The sequence below is a fragment of the Girardinichthys multiradiatus genome, chromosome 6, assembly GCF_021462225.1.
Source record: "Girardinichthys multiradiatus isolate DD_20200921_A chromosome 6, DD_fGirMul_XY1, whole genome shotgun sequence".
Classification (NCBI taxonomy): Eukaryota; Metazoa; Chordata; class Actinopteri; order Cyprinodontiformes; family Goodeidae; genus Girardinichthys; species Girardinichthys multiradiatus.
The window spans coordinates 17202454-17217930 of NC_061799.1; the positions used below are offsets into that span (position 1 = coordinate 17202454).

Consider the following 15477-nt stretch of genomic DNA (forward strand, 5'->3'; position numbering starts at 1 on the left):
GATTGAAACACTTCACTATCCTGACCAAGACTATTAAAACTTCTTCAGGTAGCATTAGATTGAACTAAATCTAAATAATCTTTCAGTTCTACCAACTAGGCCCTTGAAATTGTCCAAATAATATCAGGAAATGTTTTAAGCATTTAGTTAACTTTAAATGCTTAAAACTACCTGTCAAAAGTAATGTTCTTTAAACTAATGACTAAAGTTTAAAATTCAGTCACTAGTATGTTTCCCTGTTCCCCGTTTGCCGTAAATATCTCAGTGAAGGTGAGACCGTGAAACAAAGCACTGACTCCAGAAGTTGATATTCTTTTCCTGGCATGTTATAACCTCTGTCTCTGTGAAGAAATTAACAAGAATCTTTCTTCCTTATTCTGTCTAATGTGTGACCTGTCCAGGGTGTACCCTGGCTCTCGCGATAGGCACCAACACCCCCTGGGACCCAAGGACAAGCTGCAATGGATGGATGGATGGATGATCTAATATCTAATGGCGAAAACACTTCCTTCTGTGTGCTTTTGAGGGCTCTCAATGTGAAACAGAGAGATGAAGATTTTAACCATATGAATAATAAGAAAATAAAAAATAAAATAAGAAAATGTTATTATTATTGTTATTATTATTATAATTTTTTATCTAAACACACTATTCTGCAAAAGAAAAGAAAGTAAATCGGAACACAAGAGTGCTTTCTTATGTTTCTGACCGTACACTTTAAGCGACGAACCAAAACGCCACAGTATCACGCTGTCGTTCGTTTGTTTTTTCTTCTGTATTTGCGTCAGTTTTTCTTTATCAAATTTACTTGCACTTTAATCCAAACATTTTATGCGAATGGCTGCAGAGTTTCTCTGGGAGAACAGAAACATCGTTTAGTTTTACCGGTGAGTCGACAGACTGAAACCCAGCGTGTTTTTTAAAACTCTGATTAACTCATGATTACAATCTTTATCAGAATAGTTCGTAACAACTTGTTTGAAATTAATCAACAAACTTCACTAGCTGAGACACTTAACGGTACAAAAATACCTTAAATCTCATTCTTTCAGCCTTACATTTGATGCCTTTTACCAAAACACGCCAAAATACAAGTGGTGTGAAACCTAAGGGTTCCCCCTGATTACTGTGATTACCCTGATTATTGATGTGGTTAATTTCAAATAGGCTACATTTTACATAGATCTCGAGTTCAAGCTTCTGTATAAACGCTTATACAAAGGGCTTTAAATATGAACAGTATTTAAGGATTAAGTTAGGGTCACATTTTACATCTTGGAGGGAGTTTCTCCACTTAGGTTCAAAGTTACTGTAATAGTTTTGTTGTGTTTGCAACATAAGATGTTTTAAAGGTGAAAATGAGTTCCTCTTTAATATCCAAATACATTTTCTCTCCACTGAAGATGTTTTGAAAGGTTTTTAAAACAAATACTGAAATAGTTTAGTAGCTGATTTTTTTTTTTTCTTATTTAATGCACATTATTCTAAAGTTCCCCGGAGGTTTTCAGACAAGACAACAGAGCTGATCCAAGATTAAATGAGGCCAAAAGACGAATTAGTCTTTAAAGAAGAATTGAACTCCCTTGTAAGAAATTTTTTGAGCTGTTTCGAACAGATTTTGCTGCATTTCTGCCCCTTTCTCTCTCTTTTTCTCTGCAGCCATGCTGCTGGTGGACACCGGCGTGTACATCGGCACTGCAGCCGACCTAAACGACAGGCAGGCGTTGGATGGTGCGTCTGTCACTCACGTCCTGTCTGTGGACTCTGTGGACCCGGGGCTGCTGCTCCCTGCTGATGGGAAGCACTTCAGGAAGTGGATTGATGTTTTAGATGAAGCCACGTCTGACCTCCTCAGTCACATGGATGCCTGCTTTGTGTTCATTGAGGAGGCGGTTAAAGGGGGTGGGGCAGTACTCGTTCACTGGTGAGGATCAGAGGTCAAGGGTAAACAACAACAACAGCTCTTTTCTTACTTTGAATTTTCAAAGTAAGAAATCTGATTCTTCGCTTCTTTAAATGTAATCCAACACTGCCTGCTGTAATCTAGCATCAGAGACTAGCTGTTTCTGTATTGTTCTTGCCTTTATACACACGTACCAGCCAGGCGGGTCGGAGTCGCAGTGCCACCATTGTGACGGCCTATCTGATGAAGAGATACCGGCTGAGCTTCATTGAGGCCTACAACAGACTGAAATGTCTCAAACAGGATGTTCAGTAAGTGTGTGTGTCTGTCTGCTCTGCTCTCCTTATCTTTGAGATAAAGTCTTATTTGGTGAGGTTACCAAGTTAAAAAATGATTGAAAACCTGTTTTGTCTAATTTTACATGAATGCCCCACTGCAATGAGTGGATTATAAAATAAAGCATTAGTAGTTAATAGGAAATGACAAAAACACAAAAATGAAGGTGTTTGCACATTCATCGTTGAGAAATAAATCATTGGAAAATTAAACCAAAAAAAAACCCCACAGAGGAGCTGACAGAGTCTGTCAGCATTGATGTACAATGTCTTGCAAAAGTATTCATACACTTTGAATCTTTCCAAAATTTTGTTTTTACAAATCAACCGCAAACTGTATGTGATATGCCAATGCAAAATAGTGTGTGGAAGAATTGGAAGAAAAATGATACATAGTTTTCTAGATTTTTTACAAGTAAAAACCTAAAAAGTGTGACATGCGTTCGTAAATCAACTTAAATGCCCCCTAAGTCAACACTATGTAGTTCCACATTTTGCTGTAAATACAGCTGAAAGTCTTTTAGGTCACTTCTCTAGTAGCTTTGCACATTTAGAGACAGACATTTTTGCCAGTTCCTTCATGCAACTTGTCTCAGGCTCAGTCAAGTCAGAGGGAGACCATCTATAAATTGTAATTTTCAATCATGACAGATTATCAGTTGCCTTTAGGTCTGAACTTTGACTGGGCCGTTCTAACACATGAAATGCATTGATCATTCCACATACAGTGGGGAGAACAAGTATTTGCTGATTTTGCAGGTTTTCCCACTTGCAAAGCACGTAGAAGTCTTTAATTTTTATCATAGGGAATGTTGAATCGTGAGAGACGGAATCTAAAACAAAAATCCAGAAAATCACATTGTGTGATTTTTAAGTAATTAATTTGCATTTTATTGCATGATATCACTATTTGATCCAAACAAACCAAAACAACAAAACTTAATATTTGGTACAGAAACCGTTGTTTGCAATTACAGATGTCAGATGTTTCCTGTAGTTCTTGACGAGGTTTGCTCACAATGCAGCAGGGATTTTGGACCACTCCTCCATTCAGATCTTCTCCAGATACTTCAGGTTTCGGGGCTGTTGCTGGGCAATATGGATTTTCAGCTCCCTCCAGAGATTTTTGACTGTGTTTAGGTCTGGAGACTGGCTAGGCCACTCCAGGACCTTGAGATGCTCCTTACAGAGCCACTTCTTAGTTGCCCTAACTTTGTGCTTTGGGTTGTTGTCATGCTGGGAGAACCAGCCACGACCCATCTTCAGTACCCTTACTGAGGGAAGCAGGTTGTTGGCAAAGATCTCCCGATACATGGCCTCATCCATCCTCCCTTCAATACGGTGCAGTCGTCCTGTCCCCTTTGCAGAAAAGCATCCCCAAAGAATGTTGTTTCCACCTCCATGCTTCACAGTAGGGATGGTGTTCTTGGGGTTGTACTCATCCTCCTTCTTCCAAGCATGGCAAGTGGAGTTTAGACTAGAGAGCTCTCTTTTTGTCTCATGAGACCACATGACCTTCTCCCATTCCTCCTCCGGATCATCCAGATGGTCATTGGCACACTTCAGATGGACCTGGACATGCGCTGGCTTGAGCAGGGGGACCTTGCTGCAGGATTTTAATCCATGGCGGCTTAGTGTGTTACTAATGGTCTTTTTTGAGATTGTGGTCCCAGCTCTCTTCTGGTCATTGATTAGGTCCTGCCATGTCATTGATGCCCCACGAGGTGAGATCTTACATGGAGCCCCAGACCAAGGGAGATTGACCATCATCTTGAACTTCTTCCATTTTCTTATAATTGCTCCAACAGTTGTTACCTTCTCACCAAGCTGCTTGGCTACTTTCCTGTAGCCCATCCCAGCCTTGTGCAGGTCTACTATTTTATCCCTGATGTCCTTCCACAGCTCTCTGGTCTTGGCCATTGTGGAGATGTTAGCATTTGTTTGATTCAGTGTGGGGACAGGTGTCTTTTATACAGATAATGAGTTTGAACAAGTACAGTTAATACAGGTAATGAGTGGAGAACACGAGGGCTTCTTAAAGAAGGACTAACAGGCCTGGATTCTTACTGGTTGTTAGGTGATCAAATACTTATGTCATGCAATAAAATGCAAATTAATTACTTAAAAATCACACAATGTGATTTTCTGGATTTTTGTTTTAGATTTTGTCATTCAAAGTTGAAGAGTATCTGTGATACAAATTAATGACTTCCGCATGTTTTGCAAGTGGGAAAACCTGCAAAATCAGCAATGTATCAAATACTTGTTCTTCCCACTGTAGCTCCTGTTGTATGTTTAAAGTTGTTGTGTTTTTGTAAGGTGAACATTAGCAGCAGTCTTAAGTCTTTTGCAGCTTCTAACAGGTTTTCCTTCAGGATTTCCCTGTTTTCCATCCATTTTCGCATCAACTCTGACCAGATTTCTTGTCTCTGGTGAAGGACAGAATCTCCACGCCATGATGCTGCCACAACCATATTTCATGTAGGGATAGAACGTTCAGGTTGATTAACTGCACAGTCAGTTTTCCATAATGCATAGCATTTTCCATATAGCCCAAAACATTCAGTCTTGGTCTTATCTGATCGGTGCACTTACTTCCACATGTTTACTGTGCCTCCTGCATATCTATTGGCAAACATTAAATGTGACCCCTTATGACTTTCTTTCAACAATGTCACACAGGTTAGCTCCACATTTTTGGAATGAACAGCTAGTAGTTGTCTTGTTAATAGTTCTCCCACCTGTGCAGTTAGTCTCTGCAGATCCTCCAGAGTTACCATGGTCTACCTGGCCGCTTTCTGATCCTTGGCCTGTCTGTCTGTTTAGGCGACATCGATGTTTTTGTATGTTTGCAGTTGTCCCCTACTCTTTCAGTTTTCAGACAATTGATTAAATGAAGCTCTAGGAGAAGTTCAAAGCTTAGGATATTGTGTTATAATAATAAACTTTCTCCCTGATGTTACTGATGTGTCCCTTGGTCTTCATAATGCTGTTTGCTCATTAATGTTGTGTATGAAAGAGGGACTCTGTTCACAAATTTGGCAATTTCTAAAGGCAATTGGTTGCACTAGATTTTATTTAGGACCATCAGAGAAAAAGAGGGCTGAATCCAAACGCATGTCACACCTTTCATAATTGTATTTGCAAAAATTTGAAAATGTTGGTATATTGTGTTAATATTTAACACACAATATCAATAAAGCACATGGAAGTTTGTGGTTGTAATGTGACAAGGATGGAAATGTTCAAAGGGTTGTGAATACTTTTGCAAGGCATTGTTTATTCGACATCTGATTTCTGCCAAACAATGTTTGATGTTTATATTGAGCTATATGGCCTGAAATCTCCAAAATCATATTCAGAAAAGAAAAACCTGCCCGGTTTCTGCACAATGAAGACTCATTGTGCAACAGTAAGCATAGTTGGAAGGAAAACTTAAACAACATACTGAATGTAAATGTCATGTAATCGAGACAATGAAGACGGTGGTTTGGAGCAACTTGTATTTAGTTGTTACTACAGTAAGAGGTGACCATGAAGTAATTTTTTTACCCAGTAATGTCAAGCTTCTGCTTCCAGTTGTGACAGATGACTGATTATCAGACACATTGGGCAGATTGGATGATGTGTTTCAGGGTCAACAGTGGCTTTGAGGAGCAGCTCCATCTGTATGAAGCAATGCACTGGGAAGTGGACACATCTAGTCCTTCCTACAAACAATACAGACTGCAGAAGATCACAGAGAAATACCCAGGTAGACACAGATGAATAGCTCTCCTTGCATTTGACACAGCTTATTATTTGTGTGGCCTCCAAGTTGTTTTCTGTTTGTTCTTGTAACCCGTTGCCTGTGTTTGTGTGAGCAGAGTTACAGCAGGGGGCGCCAGAGTTGCCCAGGGAGATTTTTGCATGTGACCCCGCCCACTCCAGCTCCTCTGAAATGTCTTATAGATGCAGAAAGTGCCGGTAAGTTGACTTTGCTCTCTTACCTTAAACATACACATAGTTCATACATTTTGTTAGATTCAATACATTGATGCAGATTGTGGCTCAGCAGGTGGGTTGCCGGTTCAAACCCCCACTCAATAAGACACTTCACCCGCCTTAACTGCTGATGGTGGTCAGAGAGCACGGTGGTGCCGATTGTATGGCAGCCTCACTACTGTCAGTGTGTGAATGGGTGGATGAATGGGTGGATGACTGATTGTGGTGTAAAGCACGTTGGGGTCCTCGGACTTGATAAAGTGCTATATAAGTACAGGCCAATTAACATGAACATTTTTTAAACATTAATAAAACTACTACTATTATAGTTGCATGCTGTCCTGTTCCCAAATATGTTCATGTGTTTTTGGAGATTCATTTACTCCTCGATAAGTTCATGATGCTGGTGCACCAGACAGATCAATCCAAAGCATCCATCTGTGCTTTCATCTCCCCTCTCTCCTCTTCAGACGGACTCTGTTTCGTGGCTCCAGCATTCTCAGTCATGCTGTAGGTGACGGAGCTTCAGCCTTCAGCCACAAGAAGCCCAGTAACCTCACTGGTAGGAGCACAACCTCGCTGTCAGTTCTTGCTCTACAATACACAGAACATATCTTTGCCCCTAATCTGTACTTGTTCCTGGCCAAAGTAAGGCTATATATTTGCTGTGACACTTAAGAAATGCCCTTTATTCATATTGCAGGAAATTATTAAGCAGACACCTTGAACTTGGAGTTTCTCTCCTAATCTTTAATGTGAATCGTGGTGTTTTTCCAGGAGAAGTCCAGTGTACCTCGTACTTCATTGAGCCGGTGCAGTGGATGGAGCCAGCATTACTTGGAGTAATGGACGGACAGGTAATGCGCACTTAGCACCATACATGCTGAACAAAGGGAGTTTTATGTGTATTATATGTATTATTTCTCACCTGTAGGAAAGTTTAGGGAAAAACTGGTCAAAATATAGAAGCTTTTGAATTTTTTGCAAAATGTATACTAACTAAAACAAGAAACATTTTTCTTACTAAAACATTTATAGAATTTTATTTGATTGCAAGTTGAATGCAAAAAATATGTGTAATAAATAAGATATATTATTATGTTTTATTGCAGCAGCATAATCTGACACAGAGCCTTTAATTTGAGCACATTTATTCATTGGAAACAATTTATTTTTGTTTGTTTTTACTAAACAAAAATACATTATCTTTATTGATAGCTTTCACAAAGAACAATACAACAGAGACCACAGACAGCAGAAACAAGATAAAAATGTATATCTAAATAGAGAAAAAACTAATTTAAGCATAAATGTGAAACTTTTTTATTACATAATGAAATAATCAGGTCATTAAATGTAACTCAAGTACTTTTAATTAAAATGTTACTTTTTTTAAGTTAAAGGTGTCTGGGAACTTTCTGTTCCTGTTTCTAAACATGAAAAATACTATACTAAGACGAATAATGGAAAAGTTTAAAACAACCGTAACGGCGACAACAAGGCTGGACAGAGTGAGGTGGATGTTAACGGACCTACAGTAAAAGCATCCCTAAAGCTGCTGGAGGTGGCATTCTAGGGTCTTCATAATAACCATTTGTTGTAAGTCTTTTGTATAACATAATCCAGATGTAAAGAAATAAAGTAGGGCAGAAACAATTAATCGGAATAATTGTGACTAATCGATTATTAAAATAATTGTCAAGTAATTTAGTTATCGAATAATCCTTACAGGCTGTATACAGACTCTAAAACATGCCTTTTGCTGAAAGAACAACCCACTCAGAGCTGTAATAAGGCCAAAATTGTACAAAAAATATATACATTTTGTATTTAAGATGAAAAGTCTTCTTTCTCTGTGAATATGCTCTATCCAGAACTCCTCAAGTATCATAGATTTAGCTTCACCTTGTTCAAATTCTGTAAAAAAAAATCTATTAAGCAACTTTTGCTGTCCTCTTATTAATCGATTCGCCTTTATTTTGGGTCTGCAACTAATTATTATTTTGCTAAAGTGCTCAACACTGTTGTAATAAAACATTTTGCATGATATGAATAAGGATATTGCAGATGTTTTGAACCACAGGGACTCAGTAGTTGTCTGGATAAAACTCCTTTTATTAGGACTTTAAAGAAAAACTCATCATTTGTGTGTGTGTGTGTGTGTGTGTGTGTGTGTCTGCAGCTGCTGTGTCCAAAGTGCCGCTCCAAGCTGGGCTCGTTCAGTTGGTGTGGAGATCAGTGTTCGTGTGGCCGCTGGGTCATGCCCGCCTTCCAGCTGCATCGCAACAGAGTGGACGAAATTCGGCAGCTTCACATTCAGAAATAACACACACACACACACACACACACACCTCACGCAGGAGCTAATCTTAATAAGGTTCACATATATGCTGCACATATTTGGAACGGTATGAATGAATTCAATAATGTAGATCAAATTTAAAAGAGCCATTTTCATTGAGCAACATGTGTGAATGTGCTGCTAAGCATACATGTGACTGTAAATGAAATATATCTGTATATATTGTATTTAAATAAAACAATTGGACTGGTGCTCTGTAAACCGATGCAGTTAATTCTTCAGCACGACTCTTTTTCTGCTCCAGTTGTGTGGAGGGACTTTTGACTTACTGATGGTACATTTATCTCATTACAGCAGCATTGCGATGTAGAAGGTTCAAAAAGTACAATTTTTCTAGCTTAGCTGCTTCTTTCTAAAGCTGAGAAAACCTGAGAACCTAACCAGAAAACACAAAGCATTTAGCAAGTAGGCCAAAAAGTTCAGCAATCCAGCTTTCTTCATGTCACTTTCCTGAGGTGAGATTTATGCAGTGTGTGACTAATACTGCTCCTCTAAACGGTTTCTCCCACTTGAGCAGTGGATCCAGGAGCTCCTCTTGAGATACCATGAGCCTCTTAGTTGCTTCCATGATTTCATATGATCTGCGTCTGGATGCAATATTTTATAACCAAACTCAGTTTTAAGCTGATCTTAGACTTGCTGACCTGTCTGCAGTGTTCCTTAGTCTTCATGAAGCTGTTTGTTCACTAATGTTCTTTAACAAACCTCTGAGGCCTTCACAGAGCACATGAAAGTATGCTCAGATTCATTTAGTGACCTAGTAATTAGGTGACCTAGGGAGGTAATTGGTTGCACTGATTTTATTTAGGGGCAACACAGTAAAATGGGCATATATGCATGCTATAATTTCAAAAAAATGTATTTGCAAAAACAAATTACTTAGAATTGATGCAGTACTTCATGTTGTACATGAAATCCCAATAAACTACATCAAAGTTTGTGGTTATAATGTGACAAATTGAAAAGAAGAGAGTAGGGATACTTTGACAAGGCAGAGTATTTCAGATTCATTTCAAATCCATCCAGGTTCAAACATTTAATTTTATTTCTCTATTTCTAATCACATTAAAAACGGAAATTTCCTGAAATCAGTGCTATGAAATCTTGTGGAGTTGCAGAGTAGGAGAAAACAAATTTTCAGGCATCTATAGATAACTATGGAACATGGAACTGTTATATAAAGTTATATTTTTTAATTTAAATGGGGCTAACAAGGAGGAAAAGTATGGGAAGAAACCCGTGCCATCAGAAACTGAATTTGAATTGCTCTGACTGAATCTGTATTTTGTGTAATTTGAAATTAAATGCAATGGTTTGAAGATGAATTTCAATAAACTGAAACTGAATATAATGGTTTAAAACTGAACATGTTTGCTATGAAACTTGCTTTGCTTTGTATTGAAAATTCAGTTTGATTACTTTCACTTTCAGGTCTGAAATTCAGTTTTTTGTGTCACACATCCGGGTTCTTGAAGCCAGAGATTAATCAAACACAGATTTAATGATTCACGGATGTCATTCACTATTGCTGTGTCCAAACTAAGGTCTACAATCTTTTAAAGGATGCATTTGTAGGCCGATAACGTCCTGGGTGAGGCGACAAATACTGTCCAATCTCCAAGGTTCCAACAAATGCGTCCTTCTTTTCCCCAGATTTGATGGATGGATCCATTGTATACGGTGGCCGGGGGGTGCAAAACACTTTTACAAGTACCGAAACAAATTTACATTTCAGAAAACAAATTTACATTTCAGAAAACAAATTTACATTTCAGAAAACAAATTTACATTTCAGAAAACAATTTAACAAGATGCGAAACAAATTTACATTTCGGAAAACAAATTTACATTTCAGAAAATCAACCGGAAAGGGAATGTACCAACGCCGAGGCTGACCCGGAAGTCAACCTCAGGGCTGCATCCTTCGAAGGCCGTATTCGTTGGCCGATTACGTTACAGCGCGGCGACGAAGGCTGTCCCAATTCATGAATAATTCCGAGCAAATGCTGCTGACAAATGTGTCCTTATTTTGCCCGATTTGAAGGATGCGTTGTGAATATCCTTCGCGGCCCATCATTTCCCATCATTCATTGCGGGTCGAAGCGGATTGGTCAAGCAGGGGAAGCCATGGCGGACCATAGCAGCAAAAGCTGTGAGTAAATTGTGGAAAATTACACTTTCTGTGACACAAATTAACTTCTACAATGTTTTTAGTGCGGGAATATAACTATGTAGACGTGAAATATCTGCTTGATTTATCTAGACATCGCTTAATTTCAAATGTGCTCTGACGTGTTCGGAGTTTTCCGCTCCGATAGTAACCGGCTCGCCTCGCCAGCCCTACAGGCGGTGAGGTGAGCTAGCCCGGTAGAGATCTGACCGGACTATCGGCACTAAGCTCCCGCTGGCAGTCATCACAGTGAACGTTTAACACAAGTGATTTCTAACAGTTTATGTTATTATTTTAATTGTTACTGAAAATCGATTTAATATTTCAGATGATATTAAGGTTAACCAGAATAAATGGTCAGTTTTATGTAATCCAACTGTATCGCTGGAGAGTGTGATTGAGAATAAATAAGCTTTTCAATATGAATTTTTAATGAAGAAATGTGCTATATGTTTTAAAAGTTTATTTATAATTCAGTTAGCATTATAATTTCTGATTCCAGGTACAATCCAGAGACAATCATGTCATGTAAATTTGTTTTCTGAAATGTTAAATTGTTTTCTGAAATGTAAATTTGTTTTCTGAAATGTAAAAGTGTTTTCTGAAATGTAAAAGTGTTTTCTGAAATGTAAAAGTGTTTTCTGAAATGTAAATTTGTTTTCTGAAATGTAAATTTGTTTCGCATCTTGTTAAATTGTTTTCCGAAATGTAAAAGTGTTTTCTGAAATCTAAAAGTGTTTTCTGAAATCTAAAAGTGTTTTCCGAAATGTAAAAGTGTTTTCTGAAATCTAAAAGTGTTTTCTGAAATGTAAATTTGTTTTCTGAAATGTAAATTTGTTTCGGTACTTGTAAAAGTGTTTTGCACCCCACGGCCACCGTAATTGTATCCTCCGTGGCACACCCTATCCCATGATTCATTGCGGGTCGAAGTAGATTGTTCAAACGGAAGTAGCAAAGGCCGGAGGAGAGAGAAAAGTTGTGAATAAAATTATATTGCGCATTCTGTGAAACAGCAGCAGCTGCTCGCCTCACCAGCTGTCAGCTGACTGGGTGGTTGAGGTGCGCTAAACCCCGAGAGAACAGCTGACTCCCGGCACATTGTCTTCAAACTCCCGCTGGGTTTCCTCAATGGGTGGAAGTTAGACAGATATAATTCAGTCAGATGAAATCTAATATTAATGTTTGGTTTATTTATAATAATAATAATAAATATTATTATTATGCTTTGCAAATAAACTGATTTAAACTTTGTTCCTAAAGTTAATATGTTAGTGTTTACGTTGTTGAAAGTTTAACAAATAAATTAAACAAATGGTATTAAACAATGTATTTTATCTAGTGTTAGATTTATATCTATGAACACAGTAAATATTTTCAACATTTTAAATGGATAAATAATGAACAAGATCATAAAACAATAACATTTTAAAACAAAACAGCATTATAAGTGTGATACCCTCCAAGGTAGAAACATTGTGGAATAATTTAATATTTTATTTTATTAATGAAGAAGGTCCCATCACCATAAATGATGCACTGATTTTAGCTGGACTGTAGTTGCAATTACCATAGTTCGCCAGCAGAGGGAGTTGCTCCCTGAAGTGTGTGCTAGGTGTGGTAGTTGCTGGGAGCTTAGAGCAGAGCCTGCCTGCCGACAGATATGGTTAAGAGTTGTTCAGTAATTGGTTTAAAGGAGCAGGTAAATCATAGCACTGAATGTGATGCATTTATATTTCGTATTCTTAAATTGTACGTTATTAGAGTGAAAGAAACGCTCCAAACTTAAGTGAAAGTAAACTAAATGTAACCATAGTAATTTCTGTACACAATAATGAACCAAGAAGTAACTTGGAATTTTGGAAAATGTTCAGACGTATTAAGTATTGTGAAACTGAAGTAAGATTAAGGTGTATTGTTTATTATTGTGATTTTTCTGGTAATAAATCAGAGCAGAGCCTGCCTGCTGACAGACCGCATCTAACGTCTGTGCTTTTTCCTGCAAAACACAGGGTATTAGCATGGCTAAAAACACAGATCTCTTTTGAGGCCTGTAACATAAGCCATCAGCAATACGTAAAAGGGTAAATAAAAACCGTGTAGTGATTTACAGTAGAGAAAGCGTTATTAACCTTCAGGCTCCATTTGTTCGGCTTCACAGCTCTGCGCTTCACGCTAACATGGTTGCTAGGCAACAGAAATTACACTGAGATAAGAGCAAGAGAAACGCAGACCGACGTAACACCGGCGGCACACTATGCTAATCTGGCATGTTTAGCTAATAGCTACAGGTAGCATAAGTGTTACAGTTTGACCATCATTTGTTTATATGACGCTTCTTATAGACGCTCATTTGACTTGGTGATGGACAACCGCCAAGCTCATGTATGCTGCTCTGCTCCAGCTCAACATGCCGTAAAGGAAGTTTAATCTGATGTGAAACGTAAATCGATGAATCTGTGTTTGATTAATCTGTGGCTATCCTCAAGGACCCGGATGTATGACACAAAAAACTGAATTTTGGAACTGAAATTAAATTACAGACCTGAAAGTGAAAGTAATCAAACTGAATTTTTAATACAACAAAATACATTTTAAAAGCAAATGAATTCAGCTTCAAACCATAAAATTCAGTTTCAGTTTAGTGAAATTCCTTTTCAAACCAATGCGTTTAATTTCAAATTACACAAATACAAATTCTGTCACAGCAATTCAAATTCAGTTTCTGATGGCACAAGTTTCTTCCCATACAGAGGAGGAGAGTTTGCTGACCAACACAGATGAAAACAACAACCGGACCGGATCTCTAGTCAAAGCTATTAGCAGAACTCAGCAGCAGATTCATCACAAACACCGACCCAAAGCCCAGCATGTAAGGGCTGAGTGAATGTGGTCTGGACTCTGCGGAGGAGAGCCATGCTGTCAGAGATGCTGAAAAAGGACAGGCTCCCTGCTGTGTGATCCAGGTACACCCCCACTGTGGAAGACTGAGGACCTGATAAACATGTTTCTGTTCCATCGTGTCTGAATACAAAACAGTCTCTGTAGCAGTCCAGGGCCCAGGACTCCCTGTTGTTGCCAAATTCACTCCCCCTTCCTGTTCTGCTCATACATCCGTATGCTACAGCTACTGTAACTCTTCCAGTCCACTTCACCTCCCAGTAACTGCAGCCAGTAAAGCTCTCTGTGCTCAGAGCCTGGAACCACTTTGTGAATCTGTCAGGGTGAAGAGAGCTTATGTCTTTTTTAGCACGTGTGACTCTCTTGTTTCCTAGAGATAAAAGCAGTTTTCTGTGAGCCGTGTTTGGGTCCAGGCTGACCGAATGTGAATGTTGTAGGAATTCAGCTCTGGTCTTGGGCTCAGCTGGTGACACCACCACATTCAGCTCTGTCTGTATCACTGATGTCTTTGTGGTTTCCTCATGAACAATGTGTTTCAGCTTTTCTCCAGCCTCAGTCACTGCTGCTGTCATATCCCTGAAGTAACACAGAGGATGTTTTTTCAGTTTGAGTGAATCCATGGAGTCATTGGGTTTTCCCAGCATGGAGAGACTGTGCAGGAAGTGAGTGTGATCATCTGTGTAAGACAGCTGCTGGAGCTCCACAGCTCTCCTTCTGAGCTCAGAGATCTCCTTCTCTAACCTTCCTTCGTACTCTTTGATCTGACTCACAGCAGTTTTCTGCTGCTTCCTGATCTGCTGCTTCACATCTGAGCTTCTTTTCTCCAACAGCTTGATCAACTCAGCAAAAGTCTCACTGCTTCTCCTCATTGCCTCCTCAGCACAGGCATTAAAAGTCCCTATCTCCTGCTGAAGCATCCTAATGTCCTCTGCTCTGTCTTTGATTTTCTGCTGTATCTTCTGGAGGTTCAAATGAAGCTCTCTCTGCCTCCCAATCCTCTCTGTTTCAGCTGAAACTATGTCATCACCTTTATGGTCCTCTACTGAGCAGAGACAACAGATACACCTCTGATGAGTGCGGCAGAATAACTTCATCACTTCCTTGTGATAGGAGCAGATGCTCTTCTGGATCTTTTCAGCGGATTTACGCTTGGTTCTTGCACCTAAATCCATATCGTCACATTCAGAAGAGGAACCGAGATCAGGATCGGATCGGCTCCTTACAAGTTGCTCCATTGCTTCTGCTAAAATTATGTTTTTTGCCAGATCAGGCCTGGCTTTATAATTCTTTCTGCACTGAGGACAGCTGTAATTTTTACTCTGATCCTTTTCATCCCAACAGCGTTGAATACATCGCATGCAGTAGTTGTGCCCACAAGGAATCGTCACCGGATCCTTCAACAGGTCCAGACAGATCGGACAGAAAAATTTATCTTCATCCCTAGGAGTTCGCACATGAGCCATATTTGCCTGAGTAAAATACGACCTGTTCACATCACAGTTTAAAGCTCTCTGTGAGCTGACAGAACAATAAACGTTGTTAAAAACAGGAAGCCGGAAGGGACATGAGGTTGGATCAAGCTAAACTTCATTCCAGACCGAGGAGTGGCGAGAGCTCTATACTTGTGAGGCACAGTGGTAGACATGCAAAGGTGCAAATTGGAAAAGTATTTATGCTTCTTAAGCTTAAACTCATTTTGTCACATTACAACCACAAACCTCTATGTACTTTACTAGGTTTATTTGTGATAAACCAACACAAGGTAATTCATCACTGAAGTAGAAGAGATAGAATATATGGTTTTCATTTTTTTTGTTTACAAATA

The 15477-nt window shown here is 39.0% G+C and overlaps 2 protein-coding genes across 2 annotated transcripts; one reads left to right on the plus strand and one right to left on the minus strand.

The window, feature by feature from the left end:
* The first annotated feature begins 721 nt into the window (after positions 1 to 721).
* Positions 722 to 8785, plus strand: dusp12 (dual specificity phosphatase 12). The gene is made up of 8 exons (XM_047367284.1): positions 722 to 887; positions 1660 to 1924; positions 2101 to 2214; positions 5874 to 5992; positions 6105 to 6204; positions 6693 to 6784; positions 7000 to 7079; positions 8405 to 8785. The coding sequence occupies exons 2-8, from the start codon at positions 1662 to 1664 to the stop codon at positions 8546 to 8548; spliced, it is 912 nt and encodes a 303-aa protein (XP_047223240.1). The 5' UTR covers positions 722 to 887; positions 1660 to 1661; the 3' UTR covers positions 8549 to 8785.
* A 4720-nt stretch (positions 8786 to 13505) lies between these two features.
* Positions 13506 to 15477, minus strand: LOC124870704 (tripartite motif-containing protein 65-like). The gene has a single exon (XM_047369533.1). It carries the CDS (start codon positions 15113 to 15115, stop codon positions 13571 to 13573), a length of 1545 nt encoding a protein of 514 aa, XP_047225489.1. The 5' UTR covers positions 15116 to 15477; the 3' UTR covers positions 13506 to 13570.